Here is an 11,946-nt window from a genome sequence, read left to right as displayed (position 1 = left end):
AATATGAGCTAAAAATAACCTTTCTTATGTGAAGCCATTACTCAAATCACTCTGAACACATTTTTGTACTTAAAAACAATATACCATATGAAAAAAATCCGCAATTATACGGTGTCGCTCAAATTTGATCAGAATTGGTACATACTAAAGATCAACAATAAGTGTTATTTCTATCTGTTCAGTGCAGGAAAATTATGCATTGATTTTATGACAATTTCTGCACAGTACAACCAGAAAAACAACAAGAAATACAACCAGAAAAACAACAAGAAATATTTAAACCAGAAAATTAAGAATGACAAAAGTAAATAAGGTCTGAAACTTTAGGTACTGAAGGTCAACTTTAGCAACATGCATAGCAGAGAATCTTTCTACCATGGATGTACAAAAATAGACATCCATATGGTTTCAGCAGATCTGTTAATATGTCACAGTTCATAAACAATGACAGGAAATGACAAATTAGCTGTTTCAGTTACTGCTATCACTCCCAAACATAATAGGTACCCTGCATACAAATAGGTTAAAGGTCAAAATCCTCTTATTCAGATGTGTGGGCTGATTCAGTTCACTGCCACCACTCCTGCACACTTGCAGTATTTCCCTTTTTCTTACCTCATTTGCACATTTTTCACACTGATGTGTTCATTTGAACAAATTCACATCTCAACCCCTACATCTACCTGTACACCAAATACTGAGATGGTAGCTTTGGCGGTATGGGAGCCTTTGTGTGTGACGGACATACATCCGCACATACCCACAAATATACAGACACAGTCGCCACTCAGACTCATCATATAAGCTCTTTTTGGTATTTATATATAAAACCAAATATGAGCTAAAAAACCGAAAAGGACATATTTTAGTGAACAAAAAGGAATTAATCATTATCAAAGGAATTGGTCATTATCACTGCTACAGTAATTATTGAAAACCAAAAATAAGGAATTACTGAATTAGGCGCTATCACTGTTATGTTAATTATTAAACAAAAACAAAACAACCACACAAACAGGAAAATACTGAATGAATTTGTATTAAACTCATACCACAATTAGTAAAAATATGGTACTGAATCTTCATCACTGTTACTGGGCTACCATAAACCTTACCACCGCCATCACATTCACTGCTATCACTGTCTTCATTACTACCATATATTCATCATCATAATCCTCCTTCTTCCTTCCTCTTTCGTCTCCTCTTCCTCCTCCTATCCTTTCTCCTCCTCCTCCTCCCCTCATCATCATCATCATCATCATCATCATCAAACATTCATGTAGTGGGTGAACGATACAATTTTAAAAATATTCTGTCAAACTAGTTTTCTCTCCAAATGTACATTGCAGTGCCTATTGATTAAATTAAATTAAACCCCCCCCCACACACACACACACACTATATATATATATATATATATATATATATATATATATATATATATATATATATATATATATATATATATATATATATATATATATATATATATATATATATATATATATATATATATATATATATAGTGCTGATATAAATGCACTGGATAGAAACCATTGTAAAACTGTCACTTTCCAACACCTCTTTAATAGAATTGTCATTCTCTGGAACAATTTACCGGCGACAATTAGAACCACTGCTTCACTTTGTACATTTAGAGTAACATTGACAAAATGGTATTGGGATAAATTTTATAACTGTTTTGATCCAGACAACACTTGTACGTGGATTTCTCGTTGTCTGTGTAGCAGATGTAGACCTATGTAGATTTTATTTGATTTGTTTTAGACTTTCTTCATTTTTTATCTCCTGTATGTTATTGTTGTTTGCTTTTTTCATTTGTACATATTTCATTTCATTAGGGTGACTGGCTTTGTATAGGTGGTTCGCACCTGTTTCAGTCATCCTATCCTATGTCGGTATACGTATCGTGTCCGCTGTGGATGAATATTATAAATAAAAAAAAATATATATATATATATATATATATATATATATAATATATATATATATATATATATATATATATATATATATATATATAAAACACATTAAAAGTTGATAGTCAAACATCTGATGGAAATGCTTTTGTCTACAATATCCTGACTGACTAAACATAACTGGAACATACTGTTTTATCAAGGTGAATAACTGGCAAATTGACAGTTCTATTACAAATGTGGAAAGACTACTGGGTTTCCCATGAAGATCCTTTTAACACATGCATGGTTTTGTCTTGTGAGGAACAATTAAAACTCGTATGTTCCTTTAGGTGGAAATCACTGTATCATATATTCTGATGTTTGTCTGGTTATGACCTTCAGGAAATTGTTAACTACTCTTATTGGTAATAGATTTGTAACCTGACCATTCCAAATTTTGTAGGATTTTCAAATTTGAATTGGGTTTGGGGTTGCAGTCTGATACATGTATCTAGTTCATTATTGAATGGTATAACACTCAGAAGCTCAATTTGGAGCTTAGAAGACGTAATTGTATTTCGTTTTAGTAAGAGTAATGTAAACAACTTGAACTATACGCTACATAAACTAATCAAGGTGGACATTGATGATATCCAGTGTAGGCGCCAGGAATTTTAAATCAGGGAACACCGTGTCCTACTATGGTTTATTTTTGGGGACATTTTGCACATTTTGGGGACAACATGCAGCAGTTGTCAGTCAAATTTTATATCCTTTTGTAACAAATTAGTTTCACGCAAAAAAGTAAAGTTATCGACACCCTGTTGCTATGCTTGAATTTTCAGGTAAGTATATCTGCCACCAATCAGAGCGCAGTCACACTACAAGCAAGTTATGATAATCAAGTGCAGCGTTCTAATAACAATTAAGTACGTACAGCCTCAAAATCATCATACAAAACAAAGGAAATCCTCAGTAACAGATATTACTTTCCGACACCCAACACAGTTGACATGAGTGCGCCCGAGGTGGCCCGCAGTATGCAAGAATGCAGGACAACTGGTTCTGCTTTGGGGAGATTGTCACAAGGGCGAGTCCTGGCTGCAACACTGAACATCATAATATTTCTCCTTCTTTCAGTTTTTCCTGCCATAACAACTGGATTGTCACAAAGAGATTTGGTTCATTAGTTTTGTTTCCCATTTATATTCATGTTCTGCCTCAGGTAACATTACAACTTCAAGAAATCCGCATACGGTGTCTCAGGAATTCCTTTATTTTTAACCAAGAGCACTTAATTTATTTATCTCAAGGAGATTCTTCGCTGATGAGGGTTGGGGTGGAGGAATGGATATATAGATACAATATTTTCTTGCTGGCCTCTTCCCACCATTAAGTCTGATCATTTTATTTATTTATTGGCTGTAGAGGGCGCTATCACATACAATTTTGTATGACTACTTGTGTCTATTTGTGGTCAACCAGGGTGGACTTCAATGTATCATATAAATATGGGGGCTAATAGTAAACTAGACCTGCTAAAACTCATTGTCTGAACATGCATTTTGTGCAAATAGCTTGCCTAAAACAATGTTTTCCCAAACAAACACAGCCACAAAATTTCAGAGTAGAGTTGTTCAGACATGTTCATGAGTACTGCAAAATTTGTGATATGTCTGAGGGAAAATTGTTAGTACACAATGACAGCCCACTGAAATGTACAGATATACTTGCGTCACAAGTTTGTTGTTTTAATTCAAATGGATAAACTGTTTAAAATTACAATGACAACACTTATATTACTTGTTGAATTACACTAGAAATTTTGTTCCTAAATTGATACTTTGTTCCTATATTGATCAATGTGAATGTTTTACTTTTGAAGTGATCATACACAACCAATTGGACAAACAGAGTTTAAGGTAGAATGTGCTTCCGGGACAAATCTTCCGGATCTCAATTTTTTTCAGTACTTTTCTGGTATACCACTTGTTGGGGGCTCACTTTTAAGCGCTTGGTGTAGGAAAATTTTTTACCATCTTAGTTTTTCAAAAATGGCCATAGAGTTAACACACAGGGATGGTGGCCATATTGTTTTCAAATATGAGTAAATCAATATTGTCTAATTTGTTTCTCTACCAAATTTTGCACAGTGACCACTGATTTTTATTCTTGACTTTGTAAGAGTATAGTTAAAGTTTTGTCTTTCACTTTTGATGCACATAAAAGTACCGGTACTACCTTATTGCTAGTTAATTGAATCCACTAAATTACACATAAGTTTATCTTTATCAGAGAATGTCTCATGTTCACCTCTGTCTTTGTCCTTCTTTTCAGACGGCAGTTTAGTTGTAGTTTCAGCTTCAACCTTAGCAGCAATTTTACTGTCCAACTGTCCCATATCATCTGGCAGAGATGTTATACAGTTTTGTAACAATTCTACAACCTTGTCAAGGTGTTTCTGAAACCTCTCAGCAGTTTCTAAGCGTTGTCGTTTCTGTACTTCCATCATGACTCTCAGTGTTTCTCTTGCCTGGTGAGGGCGATATTCATTTATCAAATGATGCATATGGATGAACAAAAGACTCAAATCAGACAATTTCTCTTCTCTCTTTCCAGTTCCAGGGGACATTATGAGAATATCCAGTAAGTCCAAGAAATTGACTAATATGGAGTGATTCAACTTTTTTAGTTCCTTTTTATGGTCAAAGACTTGAGGATGTAGTCTCTTTATGCCCTGGCTTTCCAATGGCCTGATAATCAAATCATCAGTGTGGAAGATTTGTCCAAACATAGAATAACTGCCATCTTCTACAGGTGCTGGTGGAGAAGGTGCAATTCCATTTAACACATTCACTTCAGTGTACTTGTTGATATACTGCATTGGTGGCAATGGCAATGAGCTCACACCTTGAGATTCTGTTGTACCAGACATTGTTAACTCTTTCTTCACATGACAAGTTCTACATGGGGTAAAAAAATGAAATCAATATCACTGTATGAAATATCACTGTACAGATTTGTATTTGTGCTTATAGATGAAATGTGCTTGGAAAGCATTTTCTGCAATATCAAACTGCTCTCACTCACATAACAGAATTAACACACTGTCATCTATCGAATTAAGTTTCTGAACTCACTTTGTATACAAGCAGGGCTCAAAATTAACTTTTTTCTGTGGTAGTCTGAGTGGACAACCATTTTCAAAAATGTGTTATCCAAAGATCAAAAGAAAAATTAGGTGGTCTGCTTTTGCCCAACCCATATGGTTCATTTTAAATTACAACAAACTCTGAAAATCTGACCAACAGAAGACTACCATACTTTAACCCTTTCACCACCATTGGTTTGTCCCAAATCCATTGTTTTCTATGGTAAAGTTGGACCTGTATACAGGGAACTGGGGGTGAAAGGGTTAAGTCATGAGCTTTAATTTTCATGCATTCAGCCAAGCAATATAGTGACAGTGCATGATGCATTCAGCCAAGCAATATAGTGACAGTGCATCATGCATTCAGCCAAGCAATATAGTGACAGTGCATCATACATTCAGCCAAGCAATATAGTGACAGTGCATGATGCATTCAGCCAAGCAATATAGTGACAGTGCATGATGCATTCAACCAAGCAATATAGTGACAGTGCATCATGCATTCAGCCAAGCAATATAGTGACAGTGCATGATGCATTCAGCCAAGCAATATAGTGACAGTGCATCATGCATTCAGCCAAGCAATATAGTGACAGTGCATCATGCATTCAGCCAAGCATATAGTGACAGTGCATCATGCATTCAGCCAAGCATATAGTGACAGTGCATCATACATTCAGCCAAGCAATATAGTGACAGTGCATGATGCATTCAGCCAAGCAATATAGTGACAGTGCATGATGCATTCAGCCAAGCAATATAGTGACAGTGCATGATGCATTCAGCCAAGCAATATAGTGACAGTGCATGATGCATTCAGCCAAGCAATATAGTGACAGTGCATCATGCATTCAGCAAGCAATATAGTGACAGTGCATCATGCATTCAGCCAAGCAATATCGTGACAGTGCATCATGCATTCAGCCAAGCAATATCGTGACAGTGCATCATGCATTCAGCCAAGCAATATCGTGACAGTGCATCATGCATTCAGCCAAGCAATATCGTGACAGTGCATGATGCATTCAGCCAAGCAATATCGTGACAGTGCATGATGCATTCAGCCAAGCAATATCGTGACAGTGCATCATGCATTCAGCCAAGCAATATCGTGACAGTGCATCATGCATTCAGCCAAGCAATATCGTGACAGTGCATGATGCATTCAGCCAAGCAATATAGTGACAGTGCATGATGCATTCAGCCAAGCAATATAGTGACAGTGCATGATGCATTCAGCAGAGCAATATAGTGACAGTGCATGATGCATTCAGCCAAGCAATATAGTGACAGTGCATGATGCATTCAGCAGAGCAATATAGTGACAGTGCATCATACATTCAGCCAAGCAATATAGTGACAGTGCATCATGCATTCAGCCAAGCAATATAGTGACAGCGCATGATGCATTCAGCCAAGCAATATAGTGACAGTTCATCATGCATTCAGCCAAGCAATATAGTGACAGTGCATCATGCATTCAGCCAAGCAATATAGTGACAGTGCATCATGCATTCAGCCAAGCAATATAGTGACAGCGCATGATGCATTCAGCCAAGCAATATAGTGACAGTTCATCATGCATTCAGCCAAGCAATATAGTGACAGTGCATCATGCATTCAGCAGAGCAATATAGTGACAGTGCATCATACATTCAGCCAAGCAATATAGTGACAGTGCATGATGCATTCAGCCAAGCAATATAGTGACAGCGCATGATGCATTCAGCCAAGCAATATTGTGACAGTGCATCATGCATTCAGCCAAGCAATATCGTGACAGTGCATCATGCATTCAGCCAAGCAATATCGTGACAGTGCATCATGCATTCAGCCAAGCAATATCGTGACAGTGCATCATGCATTCAGCCAAGCAATATCGTGACAGTGCATGATGCATTCAGCCAAGCAATATCGTGACAGTGCATCATGCATTCAGCCAAGCAATATAGTGACAGTGCATCATGCATTCAGCCAAGCAATATAGTGACAGTGCATGATGCATTCAGCCAAGCAATATAGTGACAGTGCATGATGCATTCAGCCAAGCAATATAGTGACAGTGCATGATGCATTCAGCAGAGCAATATAGTGACAGTGCATGATGCATTCAGCCAAGCAATATAGTGACAGTGCATGATGCATTCAGCAGAGCAATATAGTGACAGTGCATCATACATTCAGCCAAGCAATATAGTGACAGTGCATCATGCATTCAGCCAAGCAATATAGTGACAGCGCATGATGCATTCAGCCAAGCAATATAGTGACAGTGCATCATGCATTCAGCCAAGCAATATAGTGACAGTGCATCATGCATTCAGCCAAGCAATATAGTGACAGTGCATCATGCATTCAGCCAAGCAATATAGTGACAGCGCATGATGCATTCAGCCAAGCAATATAGTGACAGTTCATCATGCATTCAGCCAAGCAATATAGTGACAGTGCATCATGCATTCAGCAGAGCAATATAGTGACAGTGCATCATACATTCAGCAAGCAATATAGTGACAGTGCATGATGCATTCAGCCAAGCAATATAGTGACAGCGCATGATGCATTCAGCCAAGCAATATAGTGACAGTGCATATGCATTCAGCCAAGCAATATAGTGACAGTGCATCATACATTCAGCCAAGCAATATAGTGACAGTTCATCATGCATTCAGCCAAGCAATATAGTGACAGTGCATCATGCATTCAGCCAAGCAATATAGTGACAGTGCATCATACATTCAGCCAAGCAATATAGTGACAGTGCATGATGCATTCAGCCAAGCAATATAGTGACAGTGCATGAAAACACTTTCAAGCTGAAATAATGTATAAAACAATGCCATATATGATCAATTTTCTTTTTATAAGAATAACATGAAACAAACACTTTTGGGCCATATCTGCCATACACTTGCAGTGTTTTCTCTGCATGTTCATTGAAAGAGGCACTTTCTGCCCCATTCATCAAAATTTGGGGGGGCAGACATGACCTTTTTAGGGGAAGTGTTGATCTTGGTTTTGCATTCCAAGGAAGTGCTTCCCAAATATCATTACGATCGTCAGTTCATCACCAAATTCAGTTGTGTCTTCTATTTCACATGCAGCCTGTACTATCATCAACATCATGTTTGTCAGCTTGTGATGTAGTCGGCGGCACTCCATCTCATGATGATCTTCTGTTGATTTAATTTTATCATCCACAGGTTTTTCAGACTCAGAGTATGATGCACTTGTTCCCTTGGACATGATTTGGTGCAACTTTGGGGGTTTTAATCCACGAAAATATGTAGTTATCAAACAATTACTTTTTGTTGCGATCAAGATCGTCCCTGCAGAGTGCCTACACAATTCTAAAGCTGGAATTTCCATAATTCCGTCACTGATAGTGTTTTCAAGTGCCGTTTTCAAACTTTTATCACAATCAAAATATGAACATAAAATTGCACTGGTATCCATGGACACTGAACCGCAACTACGTCATTGGCTGTTCTTTTTTATGTGTACACTTCAAGTTATGCATGTCCCAAAAGCTGAATGACAGGTGATATTTTGTCTTTTCTGACAGAGTATTATAACTAGAAACAACAGCAGATTCACTTATGCTTGGGTCCTCCTCATATGTATGGATGTCTGTGCTTGCTGTGATCTGTGTGCAGTTTTTCGCGCAGTCAATACCTTTTTCAGGGCAGGCAATGGCTCGAAATGTGCAATTTTTTGCAATTGCGCAGTCGAGAAAAAAACACTGCACTTAAAAGTAGCAATGCTGTCATTGGTTTCAATTGTGAGCATGTAATCAGTTGAAATGTTCATAAACACATCGCTATTTTCAAGTGTACAGCAAAGGTGGCCAACATAGCTCCCCTCAGAAATTGCATCCGATAAAGGCATAGAAGATTGATTTTGATACAAACAGGTCAGCAGGTACATGTATGACTGGAATTGGAAATTATCAATACTGGTTTATTTAATAAATTGTGTCTTGTAAGGGAAATCAGTTTCTTAACTCATCAATATGTGTGCATCATCTGCTTACATGTCTATTTTTACTTGAGGAAAGAGAACCAACAATCAGGTAAACAACTGTCTACAGGGGTCCAGACACTTTGTACCAAAACCAAGTCACCCAACATAATGTCGTCCCAAATCATTTCTTAACAAAACAACTTTGTCCTAAGTACTACTGGTACCTTGTCCCATGCTATTTCTCCCCAAGGTCACCTCTTACCAAACTACTTCACCCAAAGTAACAGCTCATCCCCGAATCACCATGGGTGTAATGTTATTACATGTACAGGTAACTTACCAGTAACCTCCATGCTTGAATGTACTACTGTGTAAAGATATGTTACATGTAGAGAAAAAAAAATTTTTGTTCACTGGATTTTTTGGACCAACCTTGAAGGTTCAGGAGCGGCGAGCAAAAATTTTTTAAATTTTTTAAATTTTTTTAGGCCAAAGGTAACCGTGGTCCCTCAAACTTTTCTGCCGGGATGCAGACAAGGCAAAATAATGTTTTCCCCTTCTGGGCTATAAACCAGAAATATCTCAGACAAGATACACTGATACTGGTTATTGAATTCAACACTATAATCCTCAACCATAACATTCAGGGTTCTCCACGGGGGTTTTATGAGGGGCGGCCAGCCCCTCTGTTTTTGGTGACCACCCCTCTAGCTATGTACTACCCCTGTAATTGGAAACGCTGCCCCTTTATTTTTGATGGAAACGAAGCTCGTAGTTGTCAATTGTTAGCGAGCAACTTGCGTACTTGCCGTGATTAAAATGTACAATTACAAATGGTAGGTCGTTCACACTTCGTAATCTTGACGGTAACACTTAGTTATGGCAAATGGAAATCGTTTCACACCTTTTTTTTGAAGCAGAGTTTGTCAAGTACTGATCTGATCAAACACGTGTAATCCAAAAAATCATTGCTAATGTCCTGTACTGCTACGTGCATGCTAGGGGACTCCGCAAAGTCTACAGTAGTGCACTTTCAAAGGATTTGAACTTCGAAGGTGTTGATATAGACGCAATTTGCTGGTGCACAACAAAGTTTTTCTACAGCGTACACGAAACTCTCACAACGAACTGCTATGCATGATCAATCAAAAGTTATTACTGGGTCTCGCTTTGCCTCTAGCAGTCCCTCCTAAATGGAATCTTCCAGTCTTAACCAATCGGCAATCTTGTACTAGACATAAATATTTGTCTATGCTCATAATGCTAAGGTTTCATTGCTGAGTGTACTTGCGCTATGAAATATACCTTTCTATTGTTGGACAAAGGTACTCTCCCTGTAAGGTGTACGGAGATGTCAACAATGGCGGCTGTTTCAAGTTACATGTAGCTGCCCTTGCGGCTATCATTAGCGGTCCAATCCGTGCATATTGTTTAGCACATGACGTTCAGCTTACGCTGTAGGTAGGAGACGGTGTGGTTTGAACTGCTAACACCTCAGTCATACCAATTTATCACTACTGATGACTAAACACTATACTACACTAACCTTGTCGTTTATGGGGTTTGGTATTTGTTCAAGCACGTTGATCGCGTTCCATAAACATTGAGCATGTTTCTGGAAGCCGCCATTACCGGAAGTTGGTAATGGCAGTGCCCAGAAATGTTTTGGAAGACTATCGACATGTTTGAATAAATACTATACCCCATAAATGACAAGGTTAGTGTCGTAACCAGTGTGGTATTTAGTCTTCAGGAGTGATAAATTGGTACCACTAAATACAGTATTATATATGTGGGATTTCACATCAAAATGCTGCGCCACGTGCAGCGCGCTTATTTTGAATGCTACCGACCACCTCACCGTAGAGCTACAGTTTTGCAGCTAGTGAGGAAGAAGATTATAAATATCTAAAAAATATCAATTTTTATCAAAAACCTTTCTTAGTCTACTATAATCAGTGTGAACAGCCACTTTCAAATGAAATTACATTTTCAATCATTATTTGTGCAGCTGTGCAAGCTTATAGGCCCATCCCCATTATGATACAAGGTGCAACTGATGGTTTGCATTATGTTATGTTAGTTTCTCCATGGAAGTAATTTGTGAGGTTTCTCGGAATGTCTTCGCTTTCAAGACCTTGGTCCCAGGAATACTCGAATAGATAGATGGTGACATCTCGATGAGCATAACGATCGGTGGGTTATCGTCAGCTTTTTAGTTATAATGATGGCGACAGTTGAGAGAGAAGTCGACTTCTTCGGGGGCGAAATGACTATTGGGGGAAGGGTTTCGGTAAGAGTTGGTTTTGATGCGAAATGGTATGGGACGAGGTGGTGAGCACCTGTGTCACAGTGTGTGTACTGCGACTGGTTTGGTAGAAATCAGTGATTTTGTAGCTCATTCTTTACTATTTTTCATAGTTTTTGGTAGCCGGTAACAGACACTTCGTGTTCGTGTCGGCTACATGGACGATCTGGTAGAAATCAAGCTGGAGTCAGTTGTGTATGAAAGTGCATTGCATTAAAACCCTTGACCCTCTTAAGCAACATCGATATAGTGAAAAATACTTTAGGGTAGATACGTTTGTGCACAGAATCAACCTGACGATTAGCAGTTATTCCGTCAATAAATATACTCACTTCCAGGATGTGTTTTCGAGCGATACTTCCCTCTTGCGCGATGATTACGGTCTGATCTAATACAAAATGGCGACCACCAGCCAGTCAACGGGTGATTAATACACTTGTGTAAATTGTGTTTAAAATAATTACGATTTAACACAGCAAATTGTAATCACAATTTTAATATTCCCATGTACTTTTACAATTTGACCGAATGTATACTGAAGGAAAGGTTTATTTGACGAGAGTTTGCGTTCCAATGTAAAGAAATTACTTTTGCGATAT

At 38.0% G+C, this 11,946-nt stretch overlaps 1 protein-coding gene across 2 annotated transcripts; it reads right to left on the bottom strand.

The window, feature by feature from the left end:
* Nucleotides 1-3,644: 3,644 nt before the first annotated feature.
* LOC139130655 (mediator of RNA polymerase II transcription subunit 7-like) lies at nt 3,645-11,789 on the bottom strand. 2 transcript variants are annotated; one of them, XM_070696400.1, is made up of 3 exons: nt 11,680-11,763; nt 9,380-9,406; nt 4,126-4,888 (listed from the first exon to the last, which is right to left on the bottom strand). In XM_070696400.1, exon 3 carries the CDS (start codon nt 4,858-4,860, stop codon nt 4,174-4,176), a length of 687 nt encoding a protein of 228 aa, XP_070552501.1. In that variant the 5' UTR covers nt 4,861-4,888; nt 9,380-9,406; nt 11,680-11,763; the 3' UTR covers nt 4,126-4,173. The 2 variants fall into 2 exon arrangements, with proteins under 2 accessions (XP_070552500.1, XP_070552501.1); XM_070696399.1 differs by lacking the exon at nt 9,380-9,406 and having other exon boundaries at nt 3,645-4,888; nt 11,680-11,789.
* Between the last annotated feature and the right edge of the window lie 157 nt (nt 11,790-11,946).

This window comes from Ptychodera flava, chromosome 4 (genome assembly GCF_041260155.1).
Source record: "Ptychodera flava strain L36383 chromosome 4, AS_Pfla_20210202, whole genome shotgun sequence".
Classification (NCBI taxonomy): domain Eukaryota; kingdom Metazoa; phylum Hemichordata; class Enteropneusta; family Ptychoderidae; genus Ptychodera; species Ptychodera flava.
The sequence above is the reverse complement of the archived record's forward strand: the minus strand, read 5'-3'. Positions and strand labels throughout refer to the sequence as shown.

Coding starts and splice junctions, on each gene's coding strand:
- LOC139130655 (XM_070696399.1), bottom strand. CDS start 4,860: ATGTCTGGTACAACAGAATCTCAAGGTGTGAGCTCATTGCCATTGCCA.